The sequence below is a fragment of the Sturnus vulgaris genome, chromosome 8 (assembly GCF_052056855.1).
Source record: "Sturnus vulgaris isolate bStuVul1 chromosome 8, bStuVul1.hap1, whole genome shotgun sequence".
Classification (NCBI taxonomy): domain Eukaryota; kingdom Metazoa; phylum Chordata; class Aves; order Passeriformes; family Sturnidae; genus Sturnus; species Sturnus vulgaris.
In genome coordinates, this window is record NC_142250.1 from 4,489,618 (window position 1) to 4,512,985 (window position 23,368).

At 51.1% G+C, this 23,368-nt stretch overlaps 1 protein-coding gene across 1 annotated transcript; it reads left to right on the top strand.

Moving 5' to 3' along the window:
* Window positions 1-1,910: 1,910 nt before the first annotated feature.
* Window positions 1,911-3,723, top strand: DKK1 (dickkopf Wnt signaling pathway inhibitor 1). Its single transcript, XM_014882224.1, has 4 exons — window positions 1,911-2,102; window positions 2,666-2,822; window positions 2,910-3,023; window positions 3,473-3,723. The coding sequence occupies exons 1-4, from the start codon at window positions 1,911-1,913 to the stop codon at window positions 3,721-3,723; spliced, it is 714 nt and encodes a 237-aa protein (XP_014737710.1).
* Window positions 3,724-23,368: the final 19,645 nt, after the last annotated feature.

Sequence of the window (23,368 nt, forward strand, 5' to 3'; positions counted from 1 at the left end):
AAGGTGTCCCTGTCCATGGCAGGGGTGCACTGGATTGGCTTTACAAGGTCCCTTCCAACTCAAAATCATTCTATGATTTGGTGATGACACAGAGGTGAGCAAAAGCGGGGGGAAAGGAGCAACAAAACATCCTCTGAGGAGGGAAATAAATGTGATAACAGGCCAAGGAGGAGCCGGGAATCGTCACCAATCATTTTACGGGATGCAGCAATCGCAGGTCGAAGTTAATAATGCAATAAAAACCCCGGGGTGACGTGGCCCTCACCTGAAACTGCCAGGGGAACACCGAGATTTCGGGGCGAGGCGTGGCGCTCATTATTCCAGGCTAAAAATAGGGAAGGCAGGAGGGGTGGCCGGGCTGTGCCGGGGATGTCGCCCGGCCGTGACTCAGCCGCTGCTGCCGGCACCTGCCCGCCGTGCTCCCGAAACCTTCCCAGGCAATTATTAGCCCGGCTTGAGCCATTCGGGGCTGGAACAGCTGATACTGGATACTGGGACAGCGATACCGGGGGGGGGGGGGGGCGTTAATGGCAGGAATTGCCGCGTCCGGAATCCCCCACCCCGGGGATTTTGGGGGCGCTGTTCCGGCTCTTCGTATTCTCATTTAAACCAAGCTGAGAGAAGAAATAAACGGGAGCACGGGGCCGCCGTCGGGGAAAAGGCGAGTTAATTAACTGGGGTTAATTAACGAGAGTTAATTACCGGACCAGGGAGGGGGCGCGATGGCGTGGCGGGGCCACCAGGGGGCGCCCTGGGGCCGCGCTGCCCCGACGGGGGGGGGGCGATGGGGGGGGGGATGGAGGGAACGGGGGGGATCGAGGGGATGGGGAGATGGAGGGAATGGAGGGAACGGGGGGGATGAGGTGAATAGGAAGGAATGAGGGAATGGAGGGGATGGGGGGAATGGAGGGAATGTGGGGGATGAGGTGAATAGGAAGGAATGAGGGAACGGGGGGAAATGGGGCGGAATGGGGGGAATAGATGGAATGGAGAGAAATGGGGGGAATGGAGGGAACTGTGGGAGAATGGAGGGATATGGGGGAATGGGGAGGAATAGGGGAATGGGGGAGAATGGAGGGAATGGGCTGAATGGGGAGGAATGGGGGGAATGAAGAGGGAATAGAAAGGGAATTGGGATTGGGAAAGGAATAGGAATGGGGGGGCGCCTTTGATCTCTCTGCATCAAAGGGCTCGGAGCCCCCCCCCCCCCCCACCGACGCTGCCCCCCCGCCCCGGCTGGGGTCAGGGGAGTAGGGAGAGGACACCGAGAGTCCCGTCGTGTGTCCCCCCCCGTGTCCCCGCACAGCGCCCGGCGCGGGGGGATGCGGAGCAGCCCCTCTCCTTTCCTGCAAGGCTGCACTGGCGCCAGGAAGGACGCGGGGGAGGTGGCGGGGGGGGAGACTTAGAGGAGACCAAAGGACCGACTCTGCCATCGGGGGAGGGCGGGGGGGCTCTCTGCACCCACAGAGGCTCCCACCCACTATGGGGGGTTGCACAAGGAGGAGTGTCTCCCCCTTCCCTCTTCCCGGTCCCCTCCGTCGGGCGCGCCCGGCTGGAGACAGCGGCGGCGTCGGGGAGTGCGGAGCATCTGGCTGGGAACCGGGGCGGGGGATGCTGGGGGGGATGCTGGGTGGTGGGGGGGGGGGAGTCTGCCCTCGCCCTTGCGAAACCCCCTCCCGACCAATGTGGGAGCCCTCGGGGCGGGGTGGGGGCGGTTTTGGGGGCTCACGGGCACAGCCCCCCCGGGAACGCTTTGAAATCCCAGCCGGCGGGCCCCCCGCCCCGAGGGGGCGGGCAGGAGGCAGCCCCGGGGGTATAAAGGCGGCGGAGGAGCGCAGGAGCCGCTGCTCGCGGCTCGGTGCTGCTGCTCGGGGACCCAGCGGGCACGGGAGGGCACGGGAGGCACCAGGATGCGGGGGCTGGTGGCGCTGCTGGCGGCGCTGAGCTGCGCGGCCCCGGCGGGGCGGGCGGCGGCTCCCGGGGGTGCCCTCAGCTCCAACGCCATCAAGGGACCCCCCCCGGGGGGGGCGGCCGAGGCCAGCGCCGCCCCCGCACCCCCTTTCGACGGCAGCAACAAGGCCCCGCCGGCCGCCACCCGGCAGGTAGGAGAGAGCACGGATGGAGCGGCGGGACACCGGGAGGGGCGGGGGACACACAGCGGGAATAGAGGGGGACACACCGGGAATGGAGGGGACCCATCGGGGATGGAGTTGAGGGACGCATTTGGGATGTAGGGTGGGACGTCGGGGATGGGGACACACACACACCGGGAGATGGAGTATGGGGACACGAGCAATGGAGGGCACACCAGGGATGGAAGGAATAGGAGAGGGAGAGCACAGCGCAGATGGATGGAGAGGCTGCTCAGGGGATGGAGGAACACTCCGGAGATGGAGAAGGGGACACTGGCGACGGAGGAGAGGGACGCACCGGGTGATGGGGACCCGGACACACCGGATGTAGTGGGGGACACCTCGGGGACGGAGGGGACACCGGCAAAGGGAGGACGTCTCGGGGGTGGAGGCGAGGAAGGACACACGGGAGACGGATGGAGCGGACGCACCGGGGATTGGAGAGGGAACACAGCGGGGATGGAGGAGGGGGGACACTCGGGGATGGGAACGTCGGCCCCGCTGATCCGCCCGCCTCCTCTGTCCCCCCCCAGCCTTTCCCGTGCGCCGAGGACGAGGACTGCGGCCCCGAGGAGTTCTGCGGGGGGGCGGCCCGCGGCGGGGGGGCCCCGCTGTGCCTCGGCTGCCGGCGGCGCCGCAAGCGCTGCCTGCGCGATGCCATGTGCTGCCCCGGCATGACCTGCAGCAACGGTGAGGGCAGGGCACACCCGGGGCGGGAGGCCGCGGGAGGGGTCGGGGTCCCACGCGTGGCTGACAGCCACCCCACTGCCCCCGCAGGTCTCTGCACGCCCCTGGAGCCGCCCCACGGAGCGGCCGAGCTGGAGGAGACGGGCACTGAGGCGCTGCTGCCCCGACGGACGCCCGCTCCCGCCTGGCTCCCCACTGCCAAAGGTGAGGAGTCCCGGCTGCTGCCACCCCGCTGTCCCGCCTGAGGCTGCCATCGTTCCCTGCTGTCCCCTGGGCACCAGTCCAGGCTGTCCCCTGGGATCTGTCCGGGATGCCCATCCTTCCCTGCTGTCCCCCGTGGGATCAGTCGGGATGCCCACAATGACGGTGTCCCTCACGGGATCCGTCCAGGATGCCCTTTCTGCTCCTCCATCTGCCATGGGGTGGGTCCGGGATGCCTCCCTTTCCCTCCTATCCCCTGTGGGATCGGTCCGGGATGCCCCCCCAGCCCCACTGACTCCAGAAGATAAACCCGGGATGTGCAGCCTGCCCGTGGGGTGGTTCGGGATGTCCACATCAGTCTGGGATGTCCACCCTGCCCCAGTGTCCCATTATGAGCGATGCCCACCCGGTGTCCCCCGCCCGGCTGAGCATCTCCCGCTGTCCCCACGCAGGCCAGGAGGGTGACATCTGCCTGCGCTCGTCGGACTGCGCGGCCGGGCTGTGCTGCGCCCGCCACTTCTGGTCCAAGATCTGCAAGCCGGTGCTGCGGGAGGGGCAGGTGTGCACCCGGCACCGGCGGAAAGGCGCCCACGGCCTGGAGATCTTCCAGCGCTGCCCGTGTGCCGAGGGGCTGGCGTGTCGCCTGCAGCGAGAGCACGGCCCCGCCGACGCGTCCCGCCTGCACACGTGCCAGCGGCACTGAGCGACGGACGGACGGACGGACGGACGCGACGGGACGGACAGACGCGACAGACTCCGGCTCCGCCGGAGCGAAGGTTGTTTCTCAAGGGAACTACTCCGAAGCGACTTCTTGCAGTACGTTACTGTGTTGTGAATACTCGAGCTGGCACTTAGCTGTACATAACGCCGGGACTTTCAGTGACTTTTCATGAGTTATTATTTTGTGTTTCTCTGAGGGTGCTGCCTGGCGCTCTTCAAGCCGTGACTGTGACTGTACACACTGGGTTTTTCATTCTGGCTCGAAGGGATGCCACCGTCTGCGTGCGAGCGAGCGAATAAACTCTTTAAATTCACCCTGCGCTGCCTCCACGTCCCTGCCCGCGTGGGGCTGCCCCGAGGGGGGGAGGATGAGTGACAGGGGCGGGGGGTTCATCCCCACAGTCCCATGGGAAAGGCTGCTGGTTGTCACTGTTTATGCAGCTGCTTTTTAGGAATTCCGTGGTCGCCACTGATGCCCTCTGGCCACCGAACCGAGGAGCGGGAGCGTGGCTGGGGCTCCGGGAAGAGCACCTGGCAGCAGAATCCCTTTCCCTGGTTTTGGGAGGGAGGAGGGAGTGAGGGGTCACCGGAGGGGCTGTGCTGGACCAACCACGGGCGCTGCCGATCTTGACCGCTCACTTCTTGCTCCATGCACAATAAAGATCTATTTTTCCGTTCACTCTGTGGCTTGTTCCTGCGGCTCTTCAGCCTTTTGGGATGTTTGGGGGGGAGGGAAAGCTGCGAGCACACATTTCAGGTGGTTGGTTGTGAGAGGGGAGCCTGGGGCTGCCGGGCTGCAGCCGCAGTGCTGGCTCTTGCCAGGCTGCCCTCAGCCTCCCTGCAACCTGGGGAAGGGGTTTGGGGTGCAAAACCACGGTGGAGCCTTCCCCGAACACTCAAAAAGAGCTTTGCACCCCTGCCCAAATCCAGCACATCGCTGGGGGGCTCCGAGGGCACCGTGTAGGGGAGCACCCCTTAAATGCTGCGTGCTCGTGGGTGTTTGGTGCCTTTGGGGTTGGTGCTGCCTCTTTAGGGCATTTAATTCCCTGGAGAAGATGGGAAAGCGGAATACCACTGCAGCTCTGCCAGGAGCCTGGCAGTGCCGGAGGCACTGAACCAAGGCGCCAGGCACAGAAAATGTAAAGGAGAGAGAACAGCCTCAGGGAGAGGCAAATGTTAGAGGGATCATTCCCAGCTTCCTTCCAGCTCTGGAACTGGCTGAGAACAGCCAAAACGCCCCCAAACTGAAGGGTAAAACACTGATGGTCCTTAAACCACCTAAACCTATCCTTTAAGTCTCTCTGGAGCAGCTTTTACTGAAGTCACAGCATTAGCTGGGTGTTGAACCCTGAAAGAGTTCCTGACTCAGAGGCTGGAGTTTAGTGCTTGAATCATCACTCAAGGCTGTGAAAACTTAAAAAAAAAAAAAAAAAAAAAAGTTTTAAAGTACCATAGTTAAAAAAAATAAGATTGCACAACATACATAATAATATTTTATTATCATAATAACATTATGCCCACTAAGGGTCAATGGCACTGTGGCAATGAAGGGACGTGGCTAGGAAAAGCATCAGGAACTCTTTAAATGGGTTCAGATCTGTCATGAACAGTGTCATATTTTATCCCTAAGACATTTAAACCACTGTCATTAGGGTCAGGGCTTTTTGTCCAGAGAGAGGGACCAGCACAACTTTGACATCTCTGCGGGCAGGGAAAAATACCTTTGTGGGGCATTAAATACCATTTCTCATCCTCTTTGGTACATCTTTGTCCTCCACCCTCTTTTGTTCAGGTTGGCCATCTCCACACCTGTCCTTACATTGACCAAAAATGCTTTGTATGCTTTGACATTCTTCACTTTCCCAGCCTGGAGAAGGAAAAAAGAGCATTTTTAGCAGCCATTCTGAGGCAAGAGGAGCTCAGGTCAGCACTGGTTGCATCTGTGTCCCGTGGTCTGTGCCCAGCAGGATGGATGCTACCACAGACATCTCCAGAGTAATTAATTTCATAGATAGATTCCACAAAAACAAGGGTTTTGGTGGGTTTTATTCCCTCTTCTCCCCCCTTACCACATCTGCAGTCAAGAACTCTTCCCATTTCCGCCCCTTTTGGACTTTCGGGGTTTGTTCTGTAGGTAAATCCAAGAAACTGGGTTTAGTAGATCCAAGAAATTGGATTTAGTAACATCCCTTAGGAAAAAAATCATGAGGATATGACCCTGTGCCTGTTAAGACTAAATAAAAGCTGTCCTTGAAGGGAGGGATTTTCAGTCTTCCCTTGACCTCGAGCACCATTCTGTCCCCAAATCCTGAACCCGCTTTAGGTCTGCATCATCCTGGCAAATCAAAATACTCCTCTAGCAGCTCAGGAATGGAGATAAACAGCCCCTGAGCCCTGGAAATGTGGTCACAGGGAGGCAGAAGCAAAGGCTGCTCGTGTCCCCCTTTCCCAGGGGAAAGACACTGGAAGGTGGGTGGGAGGCAGTGGGATTCCTTGAGGAATAAGCAGCTGGCACCACCGTGGTCCCTCGTGGATCCTTCCCCACAGCGACAGATTCTCCTTATCAGAAATGCCAGAATTAATCCCTTGCAAGCCCCAAACCAACCCAATAACAACAACAACAACAACAAAAAAGGCTTGTGGGAAGTAGAAAATATAAAACTTGGGGAAAAAATGGAATGTGTGGAGCCTCTAAGTCTGGACTGGTTGGTGTGTCCAGTCTGGATCTCCTGCTCTGATCCAGAGGGAACACAGGGAGAAAGCCCAGCCTTCAGCTCCTGACACACAAACCGGTGACCCCTGCTGGGAAAGGCATCTCAGGATGCACTTCCCCACCATTCTCCTCCTCTCTCAGGAAATTTTTCCCTCCAAAAAGCCAGAAAAACTCCTTTATCCTAAGCAAGAGGAGAGTCAATAAAAGAAGCAGGTTTTGTTGGCTGAAAAACTTTGGCACTTCTGCTGTACTCGCTGCTCCTGCTCTTAGGGCTGGAAGAGCTTCAACAAAGCTCTGTGAAATTTAATATTAGCATTTATAATCATAGAAATCTGTCAAGCAGCCTGTCATAATGGCTTCTGCTGGAAAGGGACACCTTCCACTGTGCCAGGCTGCTCCAAGCCCCAGTGTCCAACCTGGCCTTGGACACTGCCAGGGATCCAGGGGCAGCCACAGCTGCTCTGGGCACCCTGTGCCAGGGCCTGCCCACCCTCCCAGGGAACAATTCCTTCCCAGTATTCCAGGAACAGTCGTGGTATAAAGGAATTAGACTTCCAAGGAGGGAGGATGGGACAACAGCACAGTTTTTGCTGCCATTTGGGGAGATTTCAGGGAAGCAAATCCTATTTTCTTCTCATTTCCTTCCTAAGTTCTTTCAGAAACCACCTCTGCTCCAAGCTGTTGCACAGAAACACCCCTTTTATTTTTTAATAATTGTTTAAAGCCGATGCTCACACTCTCCTCTCTTCCATTGATCTTCACGTGGCATTTAAATGTCCCAAAAAAACGCTCGTGTGAGGAATAAAACCTCACACAGCGCAAGAAAGGGTTACAAAACCCCTTAAATCTACCCGCAGGCATTAAAAGGGAAAATTCCCTGTTTCGTTTTTTTATCCTCACCTCTCCTAACACAGAGCAGAATCCTGTCCCTTTCGGCTCGGGAAGATGAAACAGAGGGAGCAGGTGAAAACCTTTGTGGCTGTAACGCAGCACGCGAAGCTTTGGGGTGGCTTTGGGGTTTGGTTTCGCGTTTATTTGGGGCCGCCTTTTTCTGGGGGGGATTCACCCACCTGCGGGAGCTGCTCTTTGTCCCGAGCCTTTCAGCCGCGGGCTCGGCCGAGCAAACCTTGATCTCCCTCGGGAGGGGAAGCGGAGCATCCAGGTGGTCCAGGTGGAAGGTGTGGGCTGCCCATGCCCTGCGCTCCTTCAAACGCATCCCCGCTAATCCAAAGGGATGTTTATTCCTTTTTTTTTTCCTTTTTTTCCTCCCTCTCTCAAGTAGCTTTGTTTCCCCTCCCTCAGTGCCTGACTTGTGTCCCTAATTAGCACCTTAAGAGGAGTGAGGATAACCGGGATACTTAAGGAGGGCACTTCTGGGCAGAGTTCCTAATCCAGCTCGGGCGGAGGGAGGGCACCCATTAGCAGGTGATTTTAGGGAGAATGAAGACCATCAGCATTTAAATGGCACGGCCTGATGAAAGGCTTGGCTGGGCTGCAAGGGCGCGTTAAGCTCCAGTGGGGCTTTTCCCCCAAATCCTAGGTGTGGGATAAGGGAAGCGAAGCAGCCGCAGGGGAATGGAAGGGTATTGTGGGGTGGGCAAAGAGTCCGCGTGGGTTTTCCCTGAGGAAGTGGTGCTGTGCCAGCGCAGAAGGGGTTTAAGAATTCCGTAAGGAGGTGGGCACAGCAAAAGGGTGAAGCTGCTGCAAAACCCCAAAAGTTTTCTCCTTTTTTTTTTTTTTTTTACGTAATTGGGAGCAAGCTGTGGTAACAAAGGGTTGCTGCTGTGATGGAAGGAGAGAACGATGCATCCTACAAGGATGGGCGCTGGGTTTGGGCTTTGCAGCTTTAATCACTTTTTATTTTGCTTTTTAATATTAGATCCATAGGTGACACATAGTCAGGATAGATAAATCTGGGGAAAAAAAATAATCATGGAGTTGTTAAGGTTGGCAAAACCTCTAAGAGCATCAAATCAAAATCCTAGTAGGCAACTCAGAAAATATTGCAACTCCAGAAGCACAGAACTGCGGAAAACACGGGGTGAGGAGATAGGAGCGTGTTCCCAGGAAAATTTGGCAGCTCCCAGGTGCCAAAGGGAGGGCAGGAGAGGTCTGGAAGGCTGTAAACAATGCTCAGGACATGACTGAGGGTTATTTTTGTTCTTCCCAATGCAAGGAGGAGCTGGAGTGTCCAGCTCAGAACAAACCCAGCACTCTCCAGGTTGGGCAGCTGGGGGCCACAAATAAATCTCCTGACTGGAGTCACTTGGGGACAAGGGGAATACATGGAAGACGGAGACCAGGGGCTGACTACTGGCTAGAAAATCTCTAAATGCTGATTATGGGCACCGGGGAGGATCATTCTGGAAGTGTCTGGAGTTGTGGGAGGGTTTATTTAATTATTAATTTTGTTTTTCTTAGATGCTGGCTCCTTAAAGCCTTGTTGAGAAGGTGATCCAGGGCTGCTGTCAGATCCACAGGGAAGTGTTGGTCCTTATTTATTTCTTCATAATTTTAAATTAAACCCTCCTCTGAAACACATCATTGGTTGAAGATGCTGATTTTGAGAGGGAAAAGGGATTTTTCTGGTGAGAAGTGTCCCTGCCCATGGCAGGGGTTGGGATGAGGTGATCTCTCAGGTCCAATTTCCTTCCTGTGACCTGTCCTGCAACAGGTTCTCAAGCCACTCTTGTCTTTGGGTGATAAAAGTATTTGATAAAAAAAATACAATTCCAAAATTGAAATATCTGATTTTAATATTTCTGGGACTTCTGGAATTGGATTTAAAATACACCAATGCCACCATCCATCAGTAAAGAATTAGATGATTTTTAAGGCTTTTTCCATCCTAAAGTATGGATTTTTATGGCATTAAAAGTAGGGCAAAGTGTTGAAGGACACATTCCAAAATAGGTTCCCTTTCTCTATTTTGTTTTTTAATTAATCCTGGGAGCCACAAATGAAAGTATTTCTATACAGTATTGATCTTACTTTAATTCTCTGTTTTCCATTCATTTGTGGGGGAGGGGTGTTGTAGCTTCAGTGCCAGTCCAGGTGGCCCTTGAAAATACCAACTTCCCAATCTGGGAAGAAATTGGACAATCCTGGAAGTCTTGGACCTCGCCCTTCTATTTCTGAACAACTAGATTCATACAAAGAACAATAAATCCAAACCATTTCAATTTATTTTAGCATCTCTCCATTGAATGGGGATGGTTTCAAAGCTTGGGGTGGCCCCAAGGTGTGTGAGCAGCTTTCTGCAGATTTGGGGTGTCCCCAAAGTGTGAGGAGATCTCTGCAAGTTTGGGGCACCCCAAGGCGTGTGAGCTGGTCCCTGCAGGTGTGGGGTGGCCCCAGGTGTGTGAGTGGGTCCCTGCAGGTGTGGGGTGGACCCAAGGTGTGTAAGCAGGTCTCTGCAGGTGTGGGGTGGCCCCAGGTGTGTGAGCGAGTCCCTGGAGGTGTGAGGTGGCCCCAAGCCACCCATCCCTCCGCGGATGAGCCGATCCTTCCCTATCTCGGTGGTTTTGCCGTCCCAGCCCTCTCCTGTTAGTGGGTTTGGGGCCATGCCAGCAGCGCTGCCTGCCCATAAATGACCATCCCAGGAATGCAGCTCCTGCTGGCTGCAGCCCAGCCGGGGCAGGGATGAGTGATGGCAGCACCGAGCCCAGATCTTGCCCCTATTTGGAGCCCTGCTCCTTGCACACCACAACCCGGGGGATGCTCTTGGAGAGGAGGTGAGGGAAGAGTCTGGAGCTGTTTCCTGCCGGAGCTTTATTGCACTCCCATCCACAGGGACCACTTCAGCCCGTGGACTTGGATTTTTCAGCTTACACCACAGAACCTTTCTGCAGAAAACAGCTTTTCAGTTTTAAACCTGTCACGGTTTTTGGGGTGCTCGGGAAGAATTCCTTCCTGGAAAGGGTGGTCAGCCCTTGGAAGGGATCTGGTGGAGTGCCCATCCCTGGAGGTGTCCAAGGAAGGGCTGGACGTGGCACTCAGTGCTCTGGGCTGGGGACAAGGTGGGCATCGGGCACAGCTTGGACTGGATGATCCTGGAAGTCTTTTCCAACCTAATTTTAATGATCCTGTCTGAGCCCAACCTCTCTGTCCCCAGGCTTGGTGGGACCAACATCTTCACTCCTGGGCAACGCTCCTGCTCAACCCCAGCACATTTATGGGGATTTTAGAGGAGGCTTATTCGTGCCAGATGATTGTCCCCCACCAAGGCAAGGCACTATTGAAGTATTTTGTCCCCTCGTGTGTTATCTTCTAGCTCCTCCTTGGCAAGGCAAGTAAGGACTTGGGACACCGTGAAACCTGTCCCTGTGCCAGTGATCTCCTCTCCTCCCACATAATGCCATTCCAGAGCTGGATCCTTTGCCCCAGCAAACATTAATTCCCTCAGAAAGCTGGCAGTGCTCACTGGCAGGAGCTGGCCTCTCTGAGTCACCAGGAAGCAGCACGAATGCCAAAGGGAAGCCTTTGTACCCAAATTATTGCTGTATTTTAACCCCTGCTGTAGGATTTTCTGCTGTCCCAGGAATTCAGGAGCTGGGGACAGCAACAGTTCCATGTCACTGAAAGCTGGTAGGGGCTGCAGGGGTCCCACTATGATAAGAGGAGACACTGGCATGGAGAGGGGGATGGGTTCCTGGAAAAACCCATTCAGCAATTCCCTGGTTTTGAAACCAAAATCAGCCAGAGTGATCAACAGGGAGGGAAATCCCTTTTTTCCACTCATGTCCCATGCATTTTAAATTTTCTCTCATAATACTTTTGGTTTAGAGATCCTGTTCTTAAAAGAAACAAAAACATTTAGTTGTTGGCCAAAGAAGCATTGCATTGGGAAAGGAGGCTTCTAGCTGACCTTTTTGGATTGGATCCCTTTAAAAATCCATCAAGGTGGTTCTGGGTTTAGTTTTTGGAGAGTTTTTGACAACTGGGAGCAAGGAACCATCATGGAAGAGTTTAGGTTGGAAGAGACTTTGAAGTCCACCCAGTCCCACCCCTGCCATGGGCAGGGACACCTTCCACTATCCCAGATTGCTGCAAGCCCCATCCAGCCTGGCCTTGGACACTGCCAGGGGTCCAGGGAAGGAATTCCAGCAGGGCTCCTATTATCCTGCTGCCACCTCCGTGGATTTATTTATATCCTCTTGAGTTTATGAATCCTCATGGTACCACAGCCTTATTTTAAAATGCCCCAAGAGCACTGAGCTGCACTGAAGAATATCAGTTCCCTCTGAATGTCAGTTCTCCCAGGTTTCACTGCTCCTTAAAAGCTGACTTCCATGTGGAATATGCAGCCAGGTGCTGCCTTGGAGGTGGCTGTTTGTGACTCAAGTGACAGCAAGGAGCAGTGACCACCCCAGATGCTGGAGCTGCTGGGTTTCGTGCTGTTGAGCAACCCCAGGTACTGGCTGGATTTTTTTCCCATTTTGGCTGCCTACAGATCACATCTCTGTAACTGCTGAACTTCCTGGCCTTGGGAAAAGGCCAAGTTCTGCCCTGGGAAGCTGCTGATGGAGCACAGAGTGCTGCTCACGTGGCCTGGGCAGCATCCCTCAGCTCCCAGGAGGGCTTGGATACCCCCTGGAGTTGGGATCATGCTCCTGATGGTGAATTTCAACTTCTTGCATGAGAAAAGGCTGAGGAATCCAGGCCCTTCTTACCTGGGCATCTCAATCCTTCCTTAGATCTGACTCTCTCTTGAGTTGTGGATGTAATTAAATAAAAAATTAGTAAAACAAGAGCCTTTCAAAGCTGGAGCTTTCAGTGTTGCCATGAACCCTTAGATCTGAGCACCTCTTCCAGCCTAATTCAGAACCTTCACTGTCATTAAAACAGGAAAATTGCGGCCTACACTGGCTTTGATAAGAGAAATGTATTTTCCAGGAGTGTGTGGGTAACTCAACCTCATTTTAAAATTTATCCCTTAAATCCTGTTGAACCTCAGACCATTACTTTTGCACATATTTCAGTTCTAATTTCCTCCTTATCAACACAGTTTTAATTACTTTCAAATCCACACTGGGCACTTCACATCCAGTCCTGTGAAACAAGATAAAGGACCATGTGTTTCTCTGTTCAGGAGAAGTTCTGAGGTGGATCTTTCCAGGTCTGTATTTTGGGAAGGGCTCTGGGCTCAGTTTAGTACTGACTTAGTTTTGCATGGCTGCTGAAATAGGATAAATCAGTGTGGGAATTTTTAAAATAAAATGTATGGCTTTTCACTGACACAAACTCAAATCCCTTCTGGGGTGGGAAGCAAAATTCCTGAAGAAAAATAAAAACTCCACTATTTTCTTCCCAGCGTGACTTGGTGTGTGCGTGAGCTATTCCCTAGGTTTGGATAAAACAGAGATGAGTAAGAAAATCAGATTTTGCCAAGAACAAGGAGAGCATGGGATCCCACTGTGCCTTTGTTTTTGTTTACTTCCAAGGGGTGTTTGAGGAACAGAGGATGAGGTCACTGGGAGCAGTGGTGGTACAGACAGAGCTTTTTAAGGCACAAATTGGCCCCCTTATCTCCCTCCTTATCTTCACTAGGATGGCTGGGCTGGGGTTTAGTCAGAGCTTCTGTTGCAACCTCGGAGCTCTTGGGCTCTCCCTCCCTCATCCATCAGCCTGAGCTTCATGTTTGGAATCTGCTCCTCTCCGCTCTGCATCCCAGTGCCATCCCTGGGATTGTGCCATTCCCTGCTCTGCCCTGATGATCTGTCTCGACCCTTGTAGGGTCACAGACCCAAGGAAGGGACTCATGGGGATCATCCAGTCCACAGAGCCCCCACCAATCCCACCCTGTGCATCCCTGGCAGCGCTGTCCAATCCCTCCTGGAGCTCTGGCAGCCTCGGGGCCGTGCCCATTCCCTGGGGAGCCTGGGCAGTGCCCAGCACCCTCTGAGGAAGACCCTTTCCCTAAAATCCAACCTGACCCTGCCCTGTCCCAGCTCCAGTCATTCCCTGGGTCCTGTCCCTGTCAGAGAGCAGAAATCAGAGCTGCCCACGGGAGGATGTTGAAGACCCCAAAGAAGTCTCCCCTCAGTCTCCTCCAGGCTGAGCAAACCAAGCGACCACTTGAAAAGCGGTTGGGAAAGTCCTTTTCTTGTATTTTTGCTGGAATTCTGTCCCTTGTCCTTCTTTTTCCTTTCACCCTTCTTGGCCCATCAAGTATAGACAAGAATTTCTTCACTTTCAGTATTCTGAGGTTGTCTCATCCCAGTCCCACCAGACTCCAGACATTGAAAACTCCTGACAAATAACCATTTTCTCTACTTCCCCTTGCTGGAAGCCTCTCAGAAACTCCAACCTTATGACTTTGTTGTTGCCCTTGGAATTACTTCTTGAAGTCCTAGGATCATTCCCACCTGCCCCCCTAAACTGCCCAGAGAAGAGGGGAGGCTGCTCAGGGCTGACTCACAGCACCTTCTCTCTTCTTTTTATTTTCTGCTACCCCTTTATATGCTCCAGCACAACCAGAATCTCTTGTCACTGCTCTGTATGTAGCAGAGGATGAAGAAAATACCAGAGGTGACAATAAAAGAGCGGGGGAAATGCATTTCAAATTGAATGAACATATTTCAGGCATGATTTTGGGGTGGAAAGGATGTGTCCTGATGGGAGAGGGGGATAGCAAGAGACACAGAGCAGTCTAGACCTGACCTCTACCACCCACCCATGTATATTTGGTAAAAAAAACAGCTCTGCCTGCTGCATTTTATTTTTCTCACTGAGGTACACATGGCTCCTAAATAAACATGATTATACCCTATGTGGAGCTGCAGCTCAGGCCAAGCACTAAAAATAGTGGGCAGAAGGGAGAGACTTCAATTAGATGCAGAGTGCTCAACAATTTAACTTCTAATTGGCTTGTGGTTATCCCCCAACGAGGAACCAGCCCTGGTGTGCTGAAAGGATTCGCAGTCTGGCAAAACAGGCACTCAAATTGAGTATTTTTTAAAGGGGATTGACCAAAAAAAGAGGCCTGGGTGTTGCATGTCGAGGAACTTGTGTGTTTGTGTGCACATTTACCTTCAGCTCAGGAGTGAGCTCTCATCTCGGGGCTTTGATGGGTGGGTTCAGCTCCAAGTCCTCTCCTCAGCTACAGTTTGGTGGCCCCACCAGGTTTTTTGGGTTGGATTTGGTTCCTGATTCAGCTCATGGTGCAGAACTTCAGGATCAGTGGTCAGAGGCATCCCAAGAACTTGATTTCCACCCTCTGCTCCAGTTCCAAACTCTGTTTTCCTTCCAGCTCCCAGTAAGCCTCTCCCATCATAATTCCCTTATTTTTTACCTGCATTTAACTGTTCCTGCTGTCTCAGCCTGGAAGTAGCAGCACACAGTGGCCTCCTCAGCATCATGGAGTTCATCCATCAGGCTCTGGTATGATCCCCCATTCCCTGAAGCCGGGTGTGGAGTGGGAGGAGGGTGGAAACAGGGGCTCGATTTTTGGGAGAACAGCAACCCCCAGCTGTTGTCCACACGCCATTCCAAGCTTCCAACCCAACTCTGCTCTGGCACATAGCAGGCAAAACTTTTCCAAGGCTTTGCTGGGATAGAAAGGTGGAGTACAAGGATTCAGTGGCAAAAATGTACAGAGCTGTCTAGCAAGAAGAGCTTCCTCTGTCTTCATCCACTCCTTTTTTTTTTTTTCCTCAGGATATGGGAATGTGGGAATCCTGCCCTTATTTCCAAGCCACCTTTTCCCTCCCAACTCAAGACCCCCAGAAAACATCTGCAGTAGTCCCATGATCACCAAGGCTTGGTCTTGTACATGTGACTGTGGCTTAACTGGAGGAGCATGTGGCAATTTAGGGGGAAAAAAATCTCAATATTTTAAAGTAAAAGTAGCAAGTGTATTCCAGTATAATCCATGCATTGTTGGATGGGACATTCCAGGTGTTTTTCCCGATTTCTGCACCTCAGGAGCTGTCTGGGAAAGCTTTTCCACCCTTGCAGTGGGGAAAGGCCAACACAAACTGCAGCGTTTGGTGTGCTGAGGCTGACACAAAATCCAGCTCTTGTTCCCAAAGCCATGTCCCTGCAGCCAGCCCTTCTTCATTTCCCTCCAGCCAGGAGTGTCCCAGAAACCACTGTGGCCTGAACGGTGTCAATCCTGAATTTTTCAGTGGAATTGGCTCCTGTAATGATCTGACTCCTTGCCAAGCCGTGCCCACCTGCCCCAGGCTCTCGACAGTGACTGCCATGGATTTTGGCTGTATTTGAACACCAGGAGTGAAATTTTGCCCTGTGGCTGGTGGAAAGGAAAGGGAAGGGTTTGCAATCGTGCTTGAATTTAGCCAAGGACCGGTCCCAGACTGGGTAGTGGTGGAGTTGCGGTGAGAAGAAGAGGACAGAGAATCTTCCTGTGGAGCACAGCTCAACTCTGGCAGCTCTGGGTGAGGAGGAAGAAGATTGTCAAGGATTTAAGGCAGAGTTTGATTCATAAAATCATGGAATGTTTTGAGTTGGAAGGGATCTTAAAGTTCATTCCAACCCCCTGTCCTGGGTTGCTCCACTATCCCAGGCTGCTCCAAGCCCCAAAGTCCAGCCTGGCCTTGGACACTTCCAGGGATCCAGGGGCAGCCACAGCTTCTCTGGACACCCTGTGCCAGGGCCTGCCCACCCTCCCAGGGAACAATTCCTTCACAATTTCCAACCTAAATTTCCCCTCTGTCAGTCTGAAGCCATCCCCCCAGGTTCTGTCACTCCAGCTCCTGATGATTTTTCTCTCTCTTCCTGTAACCCCTTCAGGCCCTGGAAGGAGCTGTGAAGTTTCCTCACAACCTTCTCTTCTCCAGGATGAGCAGCTCCAACTTTTTTTATTAATATAATTTATTTATTCCCAATCAAACCCCCTTTTTAATAACATAGGTCATGTTTTTTTTCACTCCTAGTCCTGCTCTCTGCTCTTTCTTAATTTACTGTCAGGTGTTCCACTGCAATTAGTTAAAAAAAACCTGCCCCCAAAATGAAAAGTTGTGTTTTGCTTTTTTTTTTTTTTTTTTTTTTTTTTTTTTTTTTTTTTTTTTTTTTTTTGTGAAATAGGGTTTCTCCCGCTCTTCAAGCAGGAAACTGAATTAAAGCATAGAAGTGAAATGATGATTACATTAAATCCACCTTGATGAGCAGCCAAGGAATGCTTTGAGTCCCGAAAGGTGAGATGTGGCATCATCAAGCAGCAGGGCTGACACCTCGGGAGCCTCCCATGGGAAATCCTGCTCCTCTTGCCCAGTCTTGCATGTCTGAGCTTGTTGGTTTGTCTCTAACTCTTGGAATTTTAGGGAAGAAATGTCCTCTTGTTCCACCCATCCATCACTGCATCACTGCCAAGCATTCAGGAAAAAATGGAAAGAGAGGTCAAACAATGGCACTGGGCTGCCCAGGGAAGAGGTGGATTCATTGTCCTTGGAAGTGTTCCAGAAAGGAGTAGGAGTGACCCTTCATGGTTTAGTGGTCCTGGGGGTGATTGATCAGAGCTTGGATTGATGATCTTGGAGTTCTTTTCCAACCTTACTGACTCCATGTGTCCCTGATCACCTTTTATTTTTGGCAAGTTGGGAAAAAAATGCAAATTATTTTGTTGCACACAACAGGACCAAGATTGATGTTGAGAAATGTAGATGAACATTCATATTTTGAGGAGAAAATAGTGGAAAACAAAGGTTTTGCTCCATCTAATATGGATTGGATGCCCAAGGGATGGACTGAAAAGCTCTCATCCCAATCCTGAGCACCAGCATGAGCCCATCCATCATTCTCCTGGAGTTCCCAGCAGCACCAGGGAGCAGCATGGATCCTCATCCTGTTCTCCTGCAGAATTTCCAGCCCAAAAGATGTCTCCTGCTGAAATCCTGCTTCATTAACTCCTCTGACAAATGTCGAAGTAGCTGGATAATGAGAATGGGAAATCTCTACCCAAGCTTTGCCAGCCAAGCTCCAGCCCACTCCAATCGTTCTCAATCCCAATTTACTAAAAACTGGGAGCTGGAGTTAAACACAGCAGGAGGCAAATAGCACAGAGTGGGAGCTGGCTCGGGTTGGTCCTTGTTTTGGTTTGAAAAACTTCCTCTGATTATTTGGGAATTGTGGAAGGACTCCTGGGAATTGTTCAATATTTTTCAGGGTCACCTCCCTGGTAGTGGGTTCCCAGTTCTGCAAGGTGTACATGGAATATTTAGGGATGTATGGAAATGAGAGGTTCTGGATGAACAGATTTCCCCCAAGATCCTTTCATTAAAGCCTGGATGGGCACACACCCAAACTGAATCCCATCATGGAATTTGAGGTACCTGGGTCCCAACCCTGTTACTGGGGATCCCAGTGGGGTAAGACTTGGCCACCACCCCAAAACATTTCAGTCCTGCCTGGATGGGTCACGGGGCATCCCAAAAACTCATCCTGTGTTGGCTCCTTGTGCTTTCCTAGGTGAGTTTGGAGGTGTAAGGAGGAGATTTCGGCTTCCCAGATTGAATCCCAGAATCATGGAGTAGTTTAGGTGGGAAGGGACCTTAAAACTCATCCCATTCCCACCCCCTGCCATGGGCAGGGACAACTTCCACCATCCTAGGTGTCTCCAAGCCCCGTCCAACCTGGCCTTGGACACTAACAGGGATCCAGGGGCAACCACAGCTTCTCTGGGCAAGGATGGTTGGGGTTTCAGCTATGAAATTCTCTGGATTTAGGCTTTTTTTCCTCCCCATATCTTTCCCATGCTGCACCATTACCTGACAAAGGTAATTTTCCTTAAGAGACACCATTTTGGTTTGGGACACATGGAGGTGGTGGAAGGGGTGGCCGTTCCAAGGTGGGGTTTTGAGGTATCTGGCCATGCCCGTGGATCTGTGATATTCATGCATTTGTCAAATTAGGGATAGGGGAGAAAGGCTTTTTAAGGAAGATTCTACATGAGGAGAGTAGGGCCTGGGCACCCCAAGTGTCCTTGGACAATGAACCCCATGGATTTGATCAAATTCCCAGCTCAAAATGTAGGTTCCCTGATATTGAATCGTGAAGGTGGGATGCTGCCTCAGGTACAGAAAAATCCATGATCTGCTGTCAGAAATGCAAATTAAATTCCCAAAGGAGATATTAAACTCTCAGATCAGTCCCTAGCTCCCAATATTTGTGGAGAGGAGCTTAAATATCCCACCACAAGCATCCAAACCTCATTCCCCACAAGAGCCCACTGCTTTATTTATTATTTTATTGTGTGATGTGGCCTGAGACATTCACTGCCGTCATATTTCAGGTGGTGCCTTTTTTTCTGACCATTCCAGGATTTTTTCCCAAGGCCCAGCAGCCAGCAAAATATATTTGGGTTTGGGGTTTTTTTTTGTTCTTGCCATAAATATCCTCTGTGCATGGCTCCTGATGTGATGAAGTGATGGATGTGAAGCTTGTTGGCATTTCCAAAGTCACGCTCCAGATTCCTGCTTCAATCTGACCCCAAACAGATCGTGGGGATGAGCTGAGCTCTGCTCTTAAGCCTCACTCAACTGCTGTTTGAGCTGCTGAACTCATTTATAAATTTGTCACCGATTTCTAAAACTGAAGGAGACAGAAAACGGTGGACAGCTCTGAGGAAGACAGGGACAGAAGCCAATCTGGGGGTATTTGATGCCCAAATTCCCATCACAGCTGCTGCAATTTGTTTGTTCCCAGAGCAAAAAGCACCTGGAAATTTCTGTGTAGGGAATAAAAGATGAAAAAACAATGCAGGCACTCTCCTGGCTGTAATTTGGGCAGTGACCAGCAAAAATAAATGTTATATTTGTGCAAAGGAAGCTGGAAGGGGGAACATGCAGTGGGTCAGGACAGTGCTGGGTGCTGTGAATAGGAATAAAATGATGTTAATAATAAACAGCTCTGCTGCTCTTTTAAAGGAGTTATTTCTTCAACACATGCAGAAAGTTAAAGTTACAACTCTGTGAAATTTCTGTTGGCTGCATCATCTGTTTATCATTGACTCCCTGGATGCTCGTGGTAAGAATTCCGGCTTTTGGAATAATGTTTGTGGTAGGTGGTCCCTTCAAAGCTGCTCCCTCGCACTGAGCCAGTTTGATTTGCTGGGCGAGACTTTGCTCATGCAAAGTTTTCCTTCAACTGCATCCAGTGCCGTGATGAGGCAGTGCAAGAGAAACTACTGTGCTGTGATTCCCTCTCAAGCCACTCAGACACTTTGAAGTGGAATTTTTCCTTGATTTTTGGGGCCAGAGAAATTGTTGGGGTTTTTCCCCTCCTCCCCTTTCCTCCATTCCCAAGGGAAAAATAAAACAAAACATTTATACACATGCTGGAGCTCTATATTTATCAACATAAAAATCTAAATATAACATTGTTTTTACACCCATTGCTGGGGCTAACCCAACCATGAAATAAACACACTTTCTGGTTTCTAAAATTACATTTTGAAAAAAGGCTTACAATTATTATGGCCATTATTATGCTATCAAGGCAGAAATGGAACTGCTTTCCCTCTGTGTGTTCATCTAAAGGAGGGAGCTTCACATTCTCTTCAATAAACTGCATGGACACTTTCCATCAAGAAGGGTTAGAAGTAAAAAAGCAAGCCTGAAAAACAAGAATTTAATCTTATTTTATAAAGATTAGTGCCATAAATCAGCACAGCCACTGTCACCCAAGCAGACAATGATGTGAGGTATAGCTGAGCTCACACTGTGGAAGAGATGAGTACAAGCACAAAAAGCCAGACAAAATCTTTGAAAAATTACTCAGTCGGTTTAGAAACCTCTTTTTCCCAGTAGTAAAATAAAAAGGGAAAAGCAACAGGGGTTTTTTTTTGCGGTTAATGTTGTACAAAGTGGTCACAAATAAAACACGCATGGGGACCACTGTGTTTATTTAGTTTTTGCTAAATTCTAGAAATCCATGAGACTCCAGGCGCTTTGCTAATTCTAAAAGTTCATGAGACACCAGGCAGTGATTAATCCAAGAGAGGCTAAAAAAGAAGAAGATGGGAAGGAAAAATTCCAAAAAATTGTAAATGGGCAGAAAAATCCAAGGTAAAGATGAGTAGCAAAAATTCCAGGGAAAAACCTGGGATAAAAATATGGACAGGGTTACTTTTGAGATCCCACAATTGATGAGCAACTGGAAGAGGCATCACTGGAAAGCAGTGACTCTAACCACAAATCAATGCATGCTGTAGGTGATGGATCCAATGTTTAAAATGCTGGCTTTTAAAAATTATTCCTTCTACATTGATTTCTAAATTATTTTAAAATTGTTTTTCCTTGTCTTTGGTTAAACCCTCCTGGAGCCAGCAGTCCATTCCTGAGCTCCCGTGAGCAGCAGCTCATTCCCAACTCCCCATCCTGGAAAGGCACTGGCAGGGGAGCTTCAGCTTCCTTGGACATCCTTTGTGTGCTTCGGAGAGCCCAGAGATGGATCCCCTAAGTCAGGCCCTAAGTCTGCCCCGAAGTCAATTCCTAAATCAGCCCCTAAATCAGGCTCTAAATCAACCCTAAATCAGCCCCTAAATCAACCCTAAATCAGCCTCTAAATCAGTGCCCAAATCAACCCTAAACCCCCCTCTCCCTCCCTGTGTGACCTCCTGACACAAGCAGCAAACAGGAAGATGTGGGGTGAGAGCCACAGCCCCGCTCAGCAGTTCCCCATGGAGCTGGGATTTAAGGGCTTGACCCCAAAAAATGACATTCAGGATGTCACAGACAAAAAGTGAGACACTGCCCTTCATGGTGTCCTTGCCAGGGGGATAAGAGAGGGTTGGGATTATCTGCCAATGGCACCGGGCTGGAATGGGATGGGTTTTAAGGTTCCCTCCAGCCCAAACCATTCTGTGATTCTGTATTTATAGAATCCTTCGTGATTCTATGATTATGAAATTCTGTATTATTCTAATTAAATCTTACTATTCTCGAGGTTTCAATTTCACATTCACTGCTCCTGGCAGTTGGAATCCACGCTGATTTTCTTGTCCTCCAGCTGGCAGCAGATGGAGAATTCCTTGAGAGCAGCACTCGATGATGGGCAAGGCTGGAAGCAGCGCTGGGGTTGTGTGGCTACTCCAAATATTTGGAATTTTACTTCTTTCCCTTTTAAAACCATGTTGCTTTCACCCCTGCTGCAGCCCCCACATCACTCCTCCCTGGAACCCAAGTCTGTGAGATCTTTCCCAGCAATTTTGGTCTGGAAGGAAGGCAGAAGAAGGAGAATAAATTAGGAAATTCTTCCCTATAGAGCCATTCCCTATGGAAAAGCTGCTCTGTGCCCTGGGACTGCTTTCAGCTGAACCACAGGCTGAAATTACATTGTTCAAATTGTTCAGAAAAGCAATAGAAAAACAAACCTCAGTTTCTTGGTGGCTCTGTTTAATCTTTGGCTGTGCTTCCACTGGGCAGCTATGGGTGGAAAAAACATATTTTTTTCTTTCCAAATGGGAAAAATCCTATGTTTAAAACCAGCAGTGGGCAGAAAACCCTTCTGGGGTGTGGGTGAACATGCACGTGGACACTCAGCTCCCATTTCCAGCAAAACCCCTGGGGGAGGATCCACTTTATCCCTTGGGAATGGTTTCTCAAGGCCAGGTATGTGCCTCTGAATTTTCCCAGGCAATTCCTGTCGAGGCAGCAGCCGTTGTGCATCCTTATCCCATAGGGAGCACCTGAGTGGGGAGGGCTTTTCCTGGTCCTGGGCACGGGGAATTGGCACCTTTGGGGTGGATATTCCCCCCCAGGCAGCTCCCAGCGGTGCTGGGCCCCACCCCAGTGCCCAGTGCCGGCCTTTCCCGCTCCGATGCTAATGGGATAACGCTGCCAAGCGCTTTGAAGATGAAGGAGAAGCCTGGACAAACAGGGCCAGATAAACACAGAGCTTCATCTCCCAGCAGCACCGAGCCCGGAGTGCTCCCAGTTCTTTTTCCCAGTGTCTCCACACACTGGAGGAAGCCCAGGTCACCGCTGAGCTCTCCTTCCCCCCTTCCCAAGGCAATCCATCCCATTTGATCCGTCCCTGCAGGATGCTGCTGGAAGCACACACGGGCTAATTGAGCAGCATTAACCCAAGTCAAACTATAACCCGCTGGGTAAACATTTCCCTATTGTTTCTGGGGATTACCGTGCTGGGAAGTCATTAATAACCTGGAAGTACATTCCATTTATCTTTGTTTATTAGCTGCTTTTGGCAGACTCCAGGAGCTTCCCCCTGCTCCTGGAGTGTCCCGCTCTGACATCAGCCCAGCTCCAGCCCCTGTAAAGTCAACAATCTGATTTGGTCATTAATCTCCCACTTCAAAAGGGCAGGCAGGAGGTGCAGGAGGAAGATCTCACATCTGCTCTTCCACTTGCTGCTTGCTGGGGCTGGCTCCACATAAAAGCCTGGTCTAGGATCCCCCTGCACTGCCTGACCTCACCAGCATCCCCAAAAACCCTTCAGGAATTCATTTCCCCCCTCATTTGCACTTCCAGGCAAACGGGACCTGAACCCTGAGGAGCAGGACCTGGAGTTGCTCCTCCACACCTCAAGGAACTACATGAGGTGACCAAATCCCATCCCTAGTACCTTAGTCCAAGCATTCATCCAGCTCGTTTTAGAACTAAAAACAATGAACCTCACTCCAAATTCCAGGCTCCTGGTGGCTCCAGAGCCCACCACTGAATCTGTGGCTGCAGAGGAAGCCCAAAGTCACTGCAGACCTGCCAGGAGCAAGGCAGGACCTCAGAGGGGAAGGTCCCCCAGCACAAAGGCATCACCTCCTCCAGCTTGGTGTGGAGTCATTTTTACATCCCTTATCTATCCGTCTGAACAGATCAGAATCAAAAATTCCACTATGCTTGCTGGAGGAACAAATCAGAATTAGAAAACCCACCAGACTTGCTGGAGGAACAATTTGCCATGTTGGAAATGCTTAACCCCCTTATTATTCTGGGAGGGA

Coding starts and splice junctions, on each gene's coding strand:
- DKK1 (XM_014882224.1), top strand. CDS start 1,911: ATGCGGGGGCTGGTGGCGCTGCTGGCGGCGCTGAGCTGCGCGGCCCCG. Junction 2,103..2,665: donor CGCCGGCCGCCACCCGGCAG/GTAGGAGAGAGC, acceptor GTCCCCCCCCAG/CCTTTCCCGTGCGCCGAGGA. Junction 2,823..2,909: donor CGGCATGACCTGCAGCAACG/GTGAGGGCAGGG, acceptor CTGCCCCCGCAG/GTCTCTGCACGCCCCTGGAG.